The following is a 17,975-nucleotide window of genomic DNA, read 5'->3' on the forward strand; positions in this document are numbered from 1 at the left end:
GAGCGCGCTCTCTCTAAGGCACAGCCGCCATCTAGAGCCTCCTTCCCAGCTCTGAGAGCTCTGCCTTTGATTGACACTCTCTACATTTACCCCACAACTCAGGTGATGTACCATAGACCCACCCCTTCATCTCCACCAAAAAAAAAAAAAGAGAGAGAGAGAGAGAGAGATCCTCCATCCCAGGGAGCCTAAGGACCCCCACCCCCACACCTCCCTGCCCCTCCAGACCACCCCAACAGGGGGAGGGGGGAGGGCTTCTTAACCCCCTCTGGCTCAAGCACCCTTTTTAAGCCAGAGAGAAATGTAATTTGTTCCTTTTGTCTAAAGATCTGCTAAATATTTCAGTCCTTGAGCTAAAATAACTTCCTCCCTGGACAGGAAGTGGTGTTTTATCAAGCCATTTTGAAAAAGGGATAATTCTTAGAGAATCTAAAGCTCAGCTTAAGTACTAATCTTTGTAAAAATTAATCCCCCAATGGGTAAAATGATTGCTAAATAAAAGTAAAACCTTAATTTCATAAACTAAATTCAAGTTTTTCCTTCTTTATGATGCCTAAAAATAATCTAAAGACAAAATTTAAGGGGGAATTTTCCATCTCAACTGGAAGAAAGGGGTAATTTTTACAACTCAAGAGCGCCTCCCTAGTGTTCAGTTGCATTGGAGCAAAAGTTAATGCAACCAATTTTTACTCAAAAATATCCATTTTTCTTTGTTCTTTCACAAAATTCTTTAACCCATTATATAACCTTGAAAATATTACACTCCTCCTCCCAAAGAAACTTCTCATAATCACAATATATTTACTTCCCACACTGATTCAGGCAAAACAAGTATCTTTAAATTCAAGAGTATGGGCCAACCATGATCACCTTTAAATCAGTAACCCAAGAAACTCCACCTCCAAATCCAACAGAAAACACATACTCCAACACTTCCCTTGTATTTCAAATCAAATAAGTATACACAACCATTTCAACAATGTTATTAACAATAGGACATACCTGATTGCAAATTATCAAAGTTAATGTCACAAAGCAAATTCTCCTAATTATCAAGACCATGAGATCCACAGAAACAAATTACTAATTCCAAAAACAATATTCTCACCAAGCACTCCATTCAGACAAGCATATTCATACACCCAAAAAAATCCAATCAGCTTTCCTTTCTGCCAGAACCATGTCCCTCCCTCACTGAAGAAATCCATTTTAGATTTACACCAAACAAAAGCGACAATGTCCAATCTAGGTAAAATCCATAATCCAAACTGTTTCAATTCCATACTCTCTACACAAAGATAAATTTTATACCAAGATCAAAATCCAAAATTCTGTTTTTGAATGTAACAAAGACCAACCACCTCACATCAGTCAATAACAAATGGTGCACGTGTATTGACCATGGATGTGTATGCTGCAGTATTTGACATTAATCACAAACAATATGATTAACACAAAACAATTTAACCTGAACTATTTCTTCGTCTCATGTAAAATGGGAAAACAGAATCAACAACTCATTTTGTCTATCAAAATAACGCCTACCACCTTTGTAACAGTTACCAAAACTGGTATCAGTTGATTAGTAATAAATGAAAACCTGGCATTTAAAAATCAAACGTTAAGTAATCTATGGCAGGGTGCAGTTCATTTCATCTAAATTCCCAATTGTACAAAATAAAGACAATACAAGATATTAATCTTACTTCAAAGTTATATAAAATGGATTACACACATAATTATGAATGTAAAAAATTGTGAATACTCCAAGGACCCTAACCCATAAATCCAACACTTCTTATAGTAAGACAATAGGAGACATCAGTTTAAATATTCAGATGAATATTCTATAGCAAGATGTATTTATAGTATTAAAAAGCTTAAGAAACCATTTCAATCAACACAAAATAATTCAGAAGTATATGTGTATCCTCATTCTGAATTTTGGAGCAACAAGCAGTTTGTTTCAAGTTCATTAAAATCTTGTGGCAGATTAAAATCAGATTCTATTATTACCCATTGAGTTGTTTTGAAAGGTGTTTCATGAAAGCACAAACAAAACAGTATTTAAACCAAATGACCATCTAAGAGCACAACTTTGTGAAAAATGATAAATCTTCATAAACCAAGTAAAATTTTTTGATTACACCATTTCCAATTTACCAGCTTTATTCAGTACACTTTACCACTTGGCAACTATAAAGGTCAAAGTATTACTAAAATCAAAGTAAACATTTAATGAAACTTCCACTTAAAAAAAAAAAGCCCAAACTGAGAAATTTTAAAGTGTTATAAATTTTATTAAAGTTAACATTCCAAGAGGTCATACTCATACAAATCAAACTACAAAAAATTCCAGGCATAAAAACTATTATCTGTGTTAGTGTGCCATCCTCCTTCTCCAAATGTCAAAATGTCCACAAAAAAAAATCTTTAGAAAGTCAAATCCACTGTCCATTTGTGTTGGATAAGAAACCTATGTCTTCATTCACTGCATGGAATCCATGTTAAAAGAACCCTGTCTTGGTTGTGTATTATCACAGGACTCTTGTATTAATCCATTTTTCTCAATTCCCCATAGTAGACTGCCATCTTGATTTCTCAGTGGTAGGGTCCATTTGAAACTCTTCAAGCTGACTGGGTGCTTGATGAAAAAATTAAAAGAAAAAAATGCTGTTGGAATCTTAATCTTTTAAACAGAAAACAGCCACCCACCTTGAAGATATCCTACCATACACAAAACTTTAATTTTGTAACAGCTTTCAACTATGAAACTGTATATTAAAGTTGTATGCAAAACACACACACAATTCCTCCATAAGACTGCACACCAAAGTAACAAAGTCTTTGTACTACCACAGATACATTAGTATCTATAAAAAGGTCCCAGTGAAGAGTCAGATTTTTAATATTTAACACTAACATCATTATACTGTGTACATAAAAAGTAAAAACAAAAATTAAAATTCAAAATTCCTGGAAAGCTAAATTACAGAAACACTGTGGATTCTAAATCTCAATGCAGAAAACTTTCCAAGCTTCTTCAAAGAAAACTAATTATAGAAAAGAATCTTAAGGGATTTTAAAAACACACACACACACACACACACACACATAAAGCAGTCGATCATAGCATAGTTTTTCAATCCAACAGATGTTGATTTTGTTTAGATAATGAAATGGCCACTATAGGTGACACCATCTTTAACTACATATCTGAGAATACAGAAAAGATGTAGCCACCAAAAAAAAAAAAAAAAAAAATCAAAAATGCAAAATATCTGCCTGGCTTGATAGATCTGCCATAAAATGCTATCAGTTTTCAAATTATATGCAACTAAAATAATACTCTCTCATTACCAAAATACCAAATGTCTCACAGAAAAATAAATCCATTACTTAAATAATTTGAACTGAAGGGAGAAGTGAGAAGTCAGATGATTTTACCATTAAATAAATGATTCAGATTCATCATGACCAAATATAATTTGAAAAAACAAGATTTAAACCCTGGCCTTCTCTATAAATTTTCCAGCTCTCCAACTGAATTTGTGGAGATACAGTCAATGGTGACTGAATTTGAGGTAAATTTAAGGGCATTTTAGCCCATTTGGTAATTTCCTTGTCTCCTTGGCAATAATTAGGATATACTGTTTACTACACACAATACAAAAATCTACCTATTTAACTATTTGGTTAACCGAGATATGCTACCCATATTAAAAAAAAACATTGATTAAAGGGAGTGTCACAGCATCAGTAATAAATATCAAAAGCAAGATATTTCTCCTTAATTGATCTTGCTCATTTCTCCCCAGCTTTAAAAAGAAAACTAAATTACTCAATTCATTCCTGATCTCAGTAAAATATCTTCCATCTGACTTGTTCATTGCTTAAAATTAAGGGACATGTACTTCTATAGAGAAGTATAAAAGTAAAAACATCATTCTCTGTCAAACAGTTAATTACAACCCAATTTCTTTTCTTTTTTTTTTTTTTTTTTTTTTTTTTGAGACGGAGTCTCACGCTGTTGCCCAGGCTGGAGTGCAGTGGCGCGATTTCGGCTCACTGCAAGCTCCGCCTCCCGGGTTCCCGCCATTCTCCTGCCTCAGCCTCCTGAGTAGCTGGGACTACAGGCGCCCGCCACCGCGCCCGGCTAATTTTTTTTGTATTTTTAGTAGAGACGGGGTTTCACTGTGGTCTCGATCTCCTGACCTTGTGATCCGCCCGCCTCGGCCTCCCAAAGTGCTGGGATTACAGGCTTGAGCCACCGCGCCCGGCCCCCAATTTCTTTTCAATCTCTATTGTTACAAGGTTCAAGCTCTAAATGAAGTTGGTGATGTAAATACTATTATGATGAACCGATGACACTGAGAATGCATTAATATCAAATTAGTCATATTTCAATATCTGTAGATGCAATTTATTCATCTTGGTACCTTAATTAAAAAACTCAAGTTTTATGTTTTTCTGACACAAGACAGATAAAATTTATCCAGATTTCCTTCTAAATCCATTATTTTTTTAAAAAATCAAAAGAAAATCTAATGACATTATTAGTATTTCAAAATTAATAAAATACATTGGTTTATGTGACAACAGCAGAGATTAGAAAATAGCATATTTATCATGCTCTCACAGTCATATATTTAAAGACAGTAAAAAAAAAAAAAAAGTTAAGAAAAGAATGCCTCAAGAGAAAACTCTGACAACTTTAAGGACATGAAAAAAGCTATGATCAATCTGCACTCCTGCAAAGCCAATCCAAAGCCAAAAGTGAGAATTTTGTTAATAAGGAAAAGTGTTCACTCAAGCATCAGAGATTTAGGAGTAATCCATTTATTTTCATAGAATTCAAATTCTTATAAAAACTTTATTTGCAAATAAGCAAAGTTATGCTAAAAAATACAAAAAAGAAATCAGGCTTAGTTCTGTGAGCCTGGAAATTCTCTCAGAAACAAAATCCACAGTTCTTCATCTGTAAAATAAAAATAGTACCTACCTCTTGTAGCTGTAGAAAGAATACTTATATAGGACTTATATTACCTGACATATAGAAAGATCTCAGTAAATGTTAGCTATCATTCTGATATACCACAATAACCGAAGTATTTTGAGACCTACAAACTGACCTTACTGAATCAAAGTTCATTTATGTATCATCAGTAAGAGTATCTCTGAAGAACATACCGGATCATGGGGTCAGCAGTCTTGCATTAAAATCAAAATTCTACAGAAAACTGGGTAGGGTTTAGATATCAAAGCCCTCTACGCATTCCTTTCCAGTAACTTGTGAATTACTGCAGACATGGAAGAGATGTTTTGATCTACAACTCCATCAAACAAACCTAGATCTTTTCTATATTTCACATATAACCTTCAAGCTTATAATATAAATGATTAAAAATTTTTCCCCTTTGATATTAATTAGTTTATACTTCCTTTTTAAAATAATGTGCATGTTCTAAGAGTACCATTCCCACAGCAAAAGTAAAAACTTAAATGGCAACAAAGCTTCAGTGAGTGAGTACTACCCCTTAAAATTCCCACATATCATACATCCAGAAGAACATAAAGTAGAACATGGAGGTCTTCTCTTCATTGTATTTTTAATTATTTTTTAAGATGGAGGTCTCACTACGTTGCCCAGGCTGGTTTCAAACTCCTGGGTGGAAGAGATATTCCCACCTCAGCTTTCTCAATAGCTGAGAACACAAGTATATGCCTCTGCACCCAACTAAGGCTTTATTTTTTATTTTTTTGAGATGGAGTCCCTCTGTTCCTCAGGCTGGAGTGCGGTGGCGCCGTCTCGGTTCACCGCAACCTGCACCTCCTGGGTTCAACCGATTCTCCTGCCTCGGCCTCCCGCGTAGCTGGGACTACAGGCACACACCACCATGCCTATCTAATTTTTGTAATTTTAGTGGAGACGGGGTTTCACTATGTGGGCCAGGCTGGTCTCGAACTCCTGACCTTGTGATGCGCCTGCCTCAGCCTCCCTAAAGTGCTGGGATAACAGGCCTGAGCCACCACACGCCTGGCCTGGTATTCTTTTTAAATTCTACTTTAGTAAATTTGTTCCAAAAACACTGGGACATGATAAAATACATTGCTGGTGGATACACAGGTAGTGATTCACCATCTGGATTGGGTTTAGGAGGGCTCCCCTAAAATAAACCATCTCCTTTCCTCTACTTCTCAGCAAATTTTCCCATTTTTAATAGCAAAGAAAAATGGGGTGGGGGGACAGAGAGTAGTATAAAGAAAAAGAAATTAGTGACTCCTAATTGTCTTAATGGATGACTATCATAAAGCTACTATTATTAATGTAACAAATTATTTTAAAACCTAAACACTTATTTCAAAGCCAATGATGGGACAAACAGGTGTAAAATTACCTAGAGCAAAAATTCATCCTTCTCCTCATGTAACTAACATTCTTGCTGCTTATGATGATTTCAATCTTCTTCGTCTGTCTTTAAATGTGAAAATATTTATGTAAGAAAGCCCTGAGAGGCTAGGCACAGTGGCTCACACCTGTAATCCAATCACTTAGGGAGGCCAAGCAGAGGCCGGGAGTTCGGAGTCAGAGGTCGGGAGTTCGAACACCTGAGGTCAGGAGTTCGAGGTCAGCCTGGCCAACATGGTGAAACTTCATCTCTACTAAAAATACAAAAATTAGCTGGGCGTGGTGGCAAACGCCTATAATCCCAGCTACTCGGGAGGCTGAGGCAGGAGAATCAATTGAACCTGGGAGGTTCGGGGTTGCAGTGAGCTGAGATGGCGCCACCACACTCCAGCCTGTGCAACAAGAGTGAAACTCCCTCTTGGGACAAAAAAAAAGAAAGCCCTGAGCAGTAAATTAACATATGTTGTCTTATTACCAAGATAACCTTGAATCTTCAGTAGAATATATATTAACAAGTCTGGGTCTTATCGGCATAAAAACTAACTATAAAATGAATGTCAATTATGACAACTAAGAAAAGGAGTCATCTTATTTAAGGTTTACAATCAAATCAAATATTCCATACTGTTCTCATTGGTTTAAAACTTGACTATATATGCAAACTAAGAGATGGAGAATTGCAGAGAAAAAATGAAGTCTTGTCACTTTTAATTTTTACTTAGTCAAAATTTTGCCTTTCAGGCATGCCTAAAATTTAATATTTATTAATTCATTAAAACTTGTTTTAATCGTGAATGTCTGTTTTTAAATTAAACCCAAACACTAGCTGAGAAACAATGTTTAACAGAAGCTGTATTGATACACTAAGTATTTATTGAGCATCCACTATTTGCCAGGCAACTGATCTCTTTAAAATGACCACAGCCAATAATTGTACTACATTAGAAAAGTTTTCATCTCTTTCATCATCTCGTATCAAAAAACAAATCCCCCTCCAAAAATATTGTTGCAGGCCCTAGTAGCCATTTACACAATGCAAGCTAAAGTAGCCATAGGCAAAAATTATCATCTAAAATTTAGATTCCCAAATGTGATTTTAAAAAAAGTATTTTTATGAAGTAGCTAATATATAATTACCAAAAAGGTTGTCAATAATAAATCATGTTGGCCAGGCATGGTGGCTCACACCTATAATCCTAGCACTTTGGGAGGCTGAGGTGGGCGGATCACCTGAGGTCAGGAGTTCAAGACCAGCCTGGCCAACATGGTGAAACCACACCTCTACTAAAAATACAAAAATTAGCTGGGCATGGTGGTGTGTGACTGTAATCCCAGCTACACTGGAGGCTGAAGCAGAAGAATCGCTTCAGGCCTGGAGGCGGAGGTTGTGCTGAGCCAAGATCACGCCACTGCACTCTAGCCTGGGTGACAGTGGGACTCTGTCTCAAAAAATATAGTAATAATAAATAATGTTGAGAATTCACCAAAATTCATTTATACAACCTTCCCATCAACTCTTTCCAACTATTTTTCAGGCTGTCAGAAAAACTATTCCAGAGGTAGTAACCATATGTCTTCTAACATCAAAGCGTAACTTCAGGGACAATCAGGCTAAAGAACTTTTTGTTGGGCTTTCAAGTTTAACTTCCAAATTAGAAGTAATTATAATATTGGAAATCATTAAAGATTATGTTCTATTACCAAAAGAGAACCCAAGGGCTTCTGAGTTCTATACAGGTTAAGGCAACGCTTAACAAAAGGAATAGCTGTAGGACCTGGGATAAACTTTCCCTATAGATGAAACAGGAAATACTTTAGGCTTTGTGGCCATTCAATACAACTCCTCTGCTTGCTGCTGCTATACTGAGAAAGCAGCTGCAAACAATAACTAAATGAAAGAGTATAGCTGTGTTGCAATAAAACTTTATTTACAAAAACACAGAGGAACCATTTATCAACATCCACGTTCATAATAGTGTTGGAGGTATGTTCAAATGTGGGTTGTTTGCATTTTAACTCGCCTAGGTGAAGAAAGCAGAAAATAATAGATTGGAGTAAATTAATAAGCAGAATCTCCATGCTGATTTTCTTGTACTGTGTTGTTTCACTAAATCCCTCTATTTACAATTCTGACTCAAATTTTCAAAATTTCCAAAGTAGTATTTAAACTTTTTAAACAGGTTAAACATGTAAATTGAGTAATACTTACTAAATGCTTCCACCAATGTCTACTTCATTGTATGGGGCCTTTAGAGGATTCACTTTGAGGTTCATTATTTCTGCAGAGGACAAAAAGAATTTAATTTTATACATAAAAAACGAAAACAGATTATTAAGCACCATGATTTATACCCAAAATGTCAACATCTTGCAAGGATCATCTGCCAACAGACCAAAAGATGTATGCATTTATTAACAATATAGTCCAAGCAGAAAACATACAAGCTCTTGAGTATCACAAATTTGGCTGTACAAGAGTCTCCTCTGTAGAATGTTACTACAAAATCACAAGCATAAGTTTCAGCCCCTAAGAACTCCAAAAACGTAGGTAAATATTTGGGCTCCCCAGGTGGATCTGACAGTTGGGAACTAGTTATTTAACAGAGTCAACATCACTCCTACAGTACAGAATTGTTTCACTTTCTAGTCTTACATCTATTTACTTTCAATTCTTCTACAGGAAAGCTTACACTGCCCACCTGTAAGGCCACTTTCTCATTCCTTAGTATTACCATATTATTTCACATTTTTATGTCTTTAATCAACACTAAGACAAAATGATAGGAAACCATAGGCATCATTTCAAACTAATTGTACCAATCTACTCAACTAAACCAACACTAATCATTCCTAAAATACATGCTTGATAATAAGAATTTATCCAGCCAGGCCCACTGGCTTACGCCTGTAATCCCAGCACTTTGGGAGGTGGAGGCAGGCAGATCACTTGAGGTCAGGTGTTTGAGACCAGCCTGGCCAACATGGTCAAACTCCGTCTCTACTAAAAATACAAAAATTAGCCGGAAATCACTTGAACCCGGGAGGCAGAAGTTGCAGTGAGCTGAGATCGCATCACTGCACTCCAGCCTGAGCAACAGAGCGAGACTCCGTCTCAAAAAATAAAGAAAATGTATCCATACTTCCCACTAGTCAGACTTAAATACCTCATAACTAAACATGGAAAACAGCATTTCCCGTATCTCAAGTAACTTATATACTTTTCTCATCACTCCTGTTCCCAAGTATGATTACAATAATCATCCCACCCCCAAAAAGAAAACTTATTTAAAAGTTCAGTTTGAAAATGGGCTGGGTACAGTGGCTCACACCTGTAATTCCAGTACTTTTGGGAGTCCAAGCTGGGTGGATCACCTGAAGTCAGGAGTTCAAGACCAGCCTGGCTAACAATGGTGAAACCCCAGTTCTACTAAAAATACAAAACTTAGCCGGATGTGGTGGTGCACGCCTGTAATTCCAGCTACTCAGGAGGCTGAGATAGGATAATCACTTGAAAACGGGAGGCAGAGGCTGCTGTGAGCTGAGATCACACCACTGCACTCCAGCAGCCTGGGCAACAGAGCAAGACTCCATCTCCAAAAACAAAAAGAAAAACAAAATGTAGCAATTTAAGGTTTTTAGAAGGAAATAAAGATTAGAATTTACTTTACGCTACCCAAATGCTTTTTTAGGACTAATTTTCAAATTTATAGAGCAAGTCCCTGTTTATCTTCCCAAATCTAAATTCCTTTAGTCATTCAGACAGATCATAATCAAGAAATATAGCAAAGATCTGCTTCAAAATTACTCTAAGAGTAGGTGCTAAATTATCTTCCCAAGAAATTGACAAATGAAGCAATTTAAAAGGAACACAACATATTTCTAATCTTCCAAATTTAATCTGATCTTATAAGTAACAGAAGGTTTTGTGAAGAAAGACAAATCGTAAACCAAGTAAACCCTTAAAAGAAGGGTAGAATTGACTTAAGGAATCTTGGTAAAAGAAATGTCTAAGGGAAATCCCTCACACTGCTCTGATGAGCTTATAAATAAGTTATCTACCAGTAGATAGGGTTCTCACACCACCAAAGACAGAAAACATATCTCACTTTGCATCTTCACAAAAATTACTGACACTAACGTAATCTACCATAGCATCTCCTTCCCCATGCATCACTCACAAAAACTACTAACAACCAAAATTGACAAAGTCTAAAATCACTTTGCCATCCTTGGAAAGAGGGGAGAAGGGAGCAAAATTCAGCTTAGGCAGACTATCAAAGTTGATGATTTTGCTCATATTCCCACCTATCCTATTTCGTAATATCGTAGTTTCAGATTTAATAACTTACAGGTATAATATACATATTTTGGTTGTTCTTTTAAACGGTAAGGACGGCTTTAGTCAACTGTCTTATTATTAGTCATTTATGCTTTTCTTAGAAAACTTGGTTTTTAAAACAATATTTTTACTTTTTTTTTTTTTGAGACGGAGTCTCACTCTGTCGCCCAGGCTGGAGTGCAGTAGTAGTGTGGATCTCAGCTCACTGCAACCTCTGCCTCCCAGGTTCAGGCGATTCTCTTGCCTCAGCCTCCCAAGTAGCTGGGACTACAGGCGCGTGCCACCACGCCCAGCTAAATTTTTTTTTTTTTTTTTTTTTTTTTTTTTGTATTTTTAGTAGAGATCGGGATTTCACTATGTTGGCCAGGCTGGTCTCGAATTCCTGACCTCAGGTGATCCGCCTGCCTCGGCCTCCCAGAGTGCTAAGATTACAAGCGTAAGCCACCACGCCTGGCCAATTTTTAACTTAAAAATAAAACCTGAGAGCACCCTTAACTATAAAGTCATTAATATGTCTAAGAAAATTCACAAACCTCAAAGTTAAAATATAGCTTTATAATCTAAATTAAAATGACTATGATTACTACGTAGTACACGCTAAAGATATAATTGTTTGGGAAATAATTTCAAATACATAGCTTCGTTTCAAAAGGCAGAAGAATGTTTTCTAAAACACAGATATGTCAAGCAACATACAAGGTATATATCAAAACTTTTATCGTATTGTTATAGAAAACATGCTACTTGAATGTTACATAAATCATCAAGTCATATATTTATAACCTAAGGATCAGAATATCCTTCAATTTAAATTGTAAAGGTTAATTACATTAAAAAAATAGCCAATTTGAAAATCAAAGTACACTGAAGCATTCAATCTGGAAGGAGGTAGCTGGTAAAATGAAGATATTTATCTTTGATGTAGAAAAATTTTGTAATGGAAATTAAATAGATTGTATCAGGCATGAACACTATAAATCCTCTTATTCATAACATGATCATGGCCAGGTGAAAAATATTAAAACCACTTAACTTTATATTAGATACATTTACTACATCATTAGAAAAATTTTTTTAAATGCTTTTATTGAAGCATTCTAAACAGTGTTTAAAGACAGTATTAATTCCTTAATCGCTTCTCTGAAATCAATTTACAAAGTTTGTATAAGAGAATTAGGCATGCTTAACAATTTTTTTTAATCCCACAATTTGATAGCTAATAGGGATCTTAAAAGCTTGGAACTCTAAAGTCTTCATACAAATTATGAGATGAAGGTACAAAAGGAACAAAATGTCAAGACTGCAAGGCTTATTTACATTAGAAGGTAGGTCTCCTGATTGCTGAAACGTGTTAGATTTTCCACTCTATCACCACTTCTGATTAACAAAAGATAAAGAGATGTCCTCAACTATCTTTCTCCCCCTTATGCCACTCCACAATCAAATCTCAGTGGATAAAAAGTAAAATTAGTTGTCCATAGTACAAATTTTTAAATAATCAAAAAATGATGAATAATAGTAAATAAAACTTAGAAGAAAATTTACATTTGAAATTACCTATTTTATATAATCTATAAATGTCATGTCATGTCATGAAAGCCTTGTGATTACACAGCATGTCTCCTTTCGTTTCTATAGAATGTCAGGTAATTTTTTAAACAGTTTTTATCAGAACTAATGCAATCCAATTCAATCACAAAGTTGATCAGATTTTTATGATTCAAGAATTATCTCAAAATGCTAGAGTAGAAACAAATATGTAAGTACCACTCTGGTTCTTAAGCAGAAAACAGTGGTAAATAAATAATAATCCACCTTCCTTACAAAATACAGTACTTTAATATCACATCTACAGGATCCACTATATTTATCTAATATTATCTATCTATAATAATCTACATTTACATTTGACCTCATGTGCCAATCAATTATGTTCATTATACAAGACCGTCTCAAGCAGTAAATATCAAAACACTGAATATAAGCACTAACAAAGATCTAAGTACATGTGGATCTTTGATTCAACATTTCTAGCCCTTTCTAGCTGTTTTTTTATTAATCAAATTACACCTTCCATAGGCCATTATAAATGTATTGCCTGTTTATACTTAAAGATTATGCTTCACATAAGAGACCCATTTCTTAATTTCCATAACAGTGCCCAATGACAGGAATGCCAATTTAATATTACATCAATTGCACGGAGGAAACCCTAATCTTGGCATTTGTGTTAAAGTTTTGAAGTGAAGGATGTTTCAACTGTTCTTGTAAATGTTGTATCTTTAAAACACTACAGTTAAAAGTCAAACATTCAGTTTTCTCTTGCACACTGTAACACACCCAAATTTGATTGAACTGCAAAAAAGGACTCAAAAGTTAAGCTGAAGCAAAGGCAATAAAAATATTCCTCTTATCACCTATTTCAATCAATAGAATAAGGCAACATCAAGCATTGAAAGACTGTATTTTATTTTCCACATAAATTTTGAAGAAAAGTAAACTTGCCCTTATTTTAATTGATCATTTGGCAATTCTTAAAATTTCCCAAGATACCCATTATTACACCGCGTATTTCCTCTAGTCAATCACTAATAACAGCTTGACATTAATTTTCAGATTCAACGTTAACTTCTAAAAAAGGCATATTTCCTTAAAAATATCCGTGGACATTTTTTTAAATTCACATATCTAGCTTTAAGATTTCAAAATGTGATATACACGGTATGTTAGAGGCCCAATACCTATTGCATGTGAAAATTATTTCTACCTTTTATGCTTTAAAAGCAATTACTAAGCAATTAAATTAGAGGACTCTTTATATGTATTAACTCTAATTTCCTAGAAAACACCACATTTTTGGACCTGTCTGAAAACTCATGAAAACAAGTAAAATGAGTATTTTAAATCTATTAAATGACTAAGATATGAAACTATTTAGTTTTTGAAATGTAGTTAAGAATCTTACGATCAGCAAATGCAAAATTCCAGACCATTCCTAAAATGTGATCTGTACAATCAAAAAAAAAAATGGCTGAAGATTGTATATACCAGATTTGTAAAAACATAATCTTGATGACTCTACTGCAGATTTAACCACAATCCTAAAGCACCATTTTATTAAGCAGTACTAAATGTCTTCCTGCTCCAATATAAATTACATGCATCGACTGTCTTAATAGTAACAGAAGTGTTTCAATGTCAGGCAAAAGAATTTGATGGTTTTCCCATCCTTTCAGTGATAAACAGTCTACAGTTTGTTTCATTAACAAACTTTAGTGATATTTTTCACTTAAATGTTGGTAACTATTCAACTGCAGATGTTGCGTAAAAACATTTACTTACTTGCTATATAAAATACTGACTTTCCCAAAGATTTCTTTTATCCTCAAGGATAAAACTCCAACGTCTCAGTCTTCAAAATGGCATACCTTTTGGTGAAAACAAAGATTCTAAACTTACTTATGAAGCAAACAATAGCAAGTAAAACTAAGTGTTTTTAAACTTCTTAATTACAAAAAAGAAACTTAAAATCTATGCTCAAAACCTGATTTTTTAAACATTCTTCCCTAAAATCTGTTAGTACGAACAGCAAACTAGTTCAAATTCTCCAATAAGCTTATTTCTTTAAATACTTAAAAGATTAAAATTGTTTGCACAGTATATAGAGTTCAACAGAAAAAAAGCTATCTTTGGTTCATGGTTTTCCTCCAAATCTAATCAGTCTTCTCTTGTTCCCAAAATTAAACAAGGTTTAAAGGACCTTCAGTATTTTAAACTATTCAAAGGGTACGTTAAGTTACAATGGCTATGCATATATGCTTTTAATCTTTCCTGCAGTGAAAAGGCTTAAAGGCTTTGTCAAATTATTTCAGATAGTTTACTCATATTCATAATCACAACTTTTTTAAATGATACCATTCACTGATTAATTGAAATGTAAATTATTAAAGAATAAAAAACTTAAGCTAATTTTTGTCAAAACAATAAAAACCCAGTCTTACCTCAAATAAAAGAACTCTATTTGTTCAGAACCATCAGCAACCAAATTAATTTTAATCTCTAAGTCACCTTTAAAAAAAAGAAGAAAGATGGTATTAATGTTTTGAATTTTAAACATTTCTTGGCCAACGATTCAGTGTGATGAAACAAGAAAATATTCCACAGACAAAAATCGATGGGTAAATTGAAGAGACGCCTCATCGACACACAACCTGTACATTTATGGTTGCAGTTATTTATCTTAGTATCTATCAGTCTTTGTTTTCCTCATCTTTTGGCTGTATTGACCAATACTAAAGATTAACACATTGAATTAAACAGAAATACAGAAAATTCAAATTTTTGGACTGATTTAAGATTACGAACCTTTTTTTTTTTTTTTTTTTTTTTACTTTCCCTCTTTTTATGACAGGCAATAAACAAACAAAGAAAAAGTTTACCATTCTTCAAGACAAATCATCTTAGTATCTCCCTTACCATCCAGAAATCTCTTTTACAATTATGAGCAATTAGAAATTAGCTCCTCTAAGAGAAATTAGTGAAGTTAAAATGGCCACTGGTTACTTTAAATTTTAAATCACAAGTTACTTGATCTCACCAAATGGGATATTAGCTTTGTCTTTAAAGCTATTCTAAAACTTACAGTATCTAGACCTTTACTCAATTTCAAACCAGGGTCTTGAACATTTTCATTTCAGTCTTTCTCCTCCCCCATTTATCACGTAAAAAGATCTTTCAGGTTAAACTGCTAGCAATTATTTTGCATTTCACAATTCAAAGAGGATTCTAAAGAACTAGATTCAGAATATCCATTTAAAACCACTTTCAGTGCCCAAAAATTTCGGAAACATTGATTTGAAAAACCAAAATTGGTACTTAAAACAGATTCTGTAAAATCAAGATATGCGCAACTGATGTAACATGTACCATTATAAGAAGACTACTCAAAAAACAAAACAATTTTACTGGAAAAATGCCCTTAGAAATATGGTCGAATAAACCAGTATCTGATTTCAGATGTACTATGTAAGTCTGCCCAACACTATTTTTACGTAGTTCCGCACCTTTACAACACAAGAGCTCCGCAGAATGAAGACAAATATATTCTAAAATACACAAAGGTTTGTGCGCTTCTGGTTTGTTCTTCAAACCACTACTTAAAAATTACCCTTCAAACATCTTTTTAAGATTAGAGACTATACACAGAACTCTACTAAATTTTATGAAACCTGTACTTTTAAAATACTGTGCCGTTTTAAGCATATCTAGATTTTTATACATGCAACAAATGCAACAAATATGGCTCCTCTTCATCGCCCATTACCGAGAGCAGTCCTACTTTATTCATATTTACATTACGAGAAAGTAACTTCAGGAAGAGATTTGGTGTCAGAATGTTCTTTTGTGAAAGTTTTTCGATCATGGCTTGTGATAATATACATTCTCAAAAAAATTAAATTACGAACTTTTGACTAGGAATTGACCCAAGTACGTTCTAACATTCAGGTGTGAGAAGTTACAGATAACGGCGCCTTGTGACCTTTTCAAAAAGTACCAAACAGTGTATTTAATAATATTTAAATATCAGGAGATCAAATGATCTTGGCGTAATTACTCGGTAAAATAAACATTAACCAAACGTCATCAGCTAGCACCGTAATTATCAAGTCTATTTCCATTAAACAGCTTTGACGACACAGTAAACTTGTCTTCGTAATTCTGAAATACCAGCAGCACTCCTCCAACTTGCATTTTTCAAAGACAACCTTAACGTCATAAAGGTTTAATAAGCAGCAAGTACCTTCGCATGTATCACTGCAGCCGTTTCAAAATCGGCTTTGAAAGAGTTAAAAGCCAACACCCAATAGGAGGGAAAAAAACAAGTTTTATTTTTGTTGAAACGTAGTCAGGGTTCCATTGTTCTTTTAAATTCGATCATGAAGATGAGTTCCCACCTCACCGGAAAGAGGTTAAAAAGCTCCTCCGTTGGAGAACCTGAAAGGGATTTTTTTACCCTAAATATCAAAATAACTCACCAGGACAGAAAGGGGCTCTCCACGCCCGATCCCCTTCGGGCTCTCGCCGGCAGTCACCCGCCGCCCCTTTCCTGGCGGATCCAGTCCCGGCGACGAGGCCGCCCCCCGCCCACCTGCCGCCCGCGGGGTCTGCAGCGGGGCCCCGCGTGCCCCCTACCCCGGGACCCCACGACTCGGGCCCAGGGCACCGAGGCGCATCCCACCGGGGAGAGCCGGCCCGCGACCACAGAGGGGCCGTGCGAGAAGAGCCAAGCGGCGAGGCCTGGCCCGCCGCCCCCTCCTGCTCGCGCGCTCAAGGACATTTTGCTTTTCCTCCCAAGGACAAAGGACAATAAAAGGAGCCGGGGAGCCACTCACCGGGTCCGAGCGCGGCAGCCGGCACCTCCTGGTCGCCCAAGTCCGAGTCCCGGGCCGGACCGCCCGCCCGAGCCTCCCGCCCGCGCCGGGTCCAGCCGCCGGGGCCCGGGGAAGCCTCCGAGGCGGCAACCGCAGCGGCGCTTTCGGCGTCGTGGGCCCGGCCGCCCTGGGAGCCTCTGCCGCGGGCTCTGACGCCGACGCGCGCGGCCCGCCTCGCCTCAGCCGCGGCCGCCCCACTCCCACGGGCCTGCGGGCCGTCCGGGCGTAGCTCCCCGCCGGCTGGTGGGCCCCGCGGCCGCGGCGGAACGCCTGACAGCTCGGGGTGCTGCTGCCTCTCCGGCCATCTTGTGCCGTGTGTGTGGTGTCTCTCTCCCGTCTCCTCTCTAGGCTTTACTCCCTCCTCCTCCTCCCCCCGCCCCACACACCACACAACATGGCCTCTTCGCTGCGGCGGCAGCGGCTGCGGCGGCGGCAGGAGCTCCGCCGCGCTCCAGCCCGCTCCCCTCCCCCACCGTCCCCGCCTCCCGCCCGCAGCTCCGGGACCCAGCGCGCACGCGCGCCGCCGCCCGCCCGCCGCAGCCATTGGCTCCAGGAGCTTCCTGCATCCCCTATCGGGAGCGGCCTCACGCACGCTAGTTGGCGTCTTCCTCCCGCCCAACAACAACTACTTCCATCCTATTGGGTAATTTCAACCCCACCCCTTCCGCCTCCTTCGTGCGGATAGGCTGGCCTTAGTGCCATTCACTACCCGTAGGCGTTTCTGGTTTTTCTGAGAAGCTCCGGCCCAGGATTGGCTGGTGATGGAACCTTTGGGGTTGGAGCTGAGCTGTTGCTT

The 17,975-nt window shown here is 37.0% G+C and overlaps 1 protein-coding gene across 1 annotated transcript; it reads right to left on the bottom strand.

Moving 5' to 3' along the window:
- Nucleotides 1-2,284: 2,284 nt before the first annotated feature.
- Nucleotides 2,285-17,723, bottom strand: LOC126959232 (uncharacterized). Its single transcript, XM_050798155.1, has 5 exons — nt 17,141-17,723; nt 14,750-14,816; nt 14,091-14,176; nt 8,619-8,688; nt 2,285-2,644 (listed from the first exon to the last, which is right to left on the bottom strand). Exons 1-3 carry the CDS (start codon nt 17,721-17,723, stop codon nt 14,134-14,136), a joined length of 693 nt encoding a protein of 230 aa, XP_050654112.1. The 3' UTR covers nt 2,285-2,644; nt 8,619-8,688; nt 14,091-14,133.
- Between the last annotated feature and the right edge of the window lie 252 nt (nt 17,724-17,975).

This window comes from Macaca thibetana, chromosome 7, assembly GCF_024542745.1.
Source record: "Macaca thibetana thibetana isolate TM-01 chromosome 7, ASM2454274v1, whole genome shotgun sequence".
Lineage (NCBI taxonomy): Eukaryota > Metazoa > Chordata > Mammalia > Primates > Cercopithecidae > Macaca > Macaca thibetana.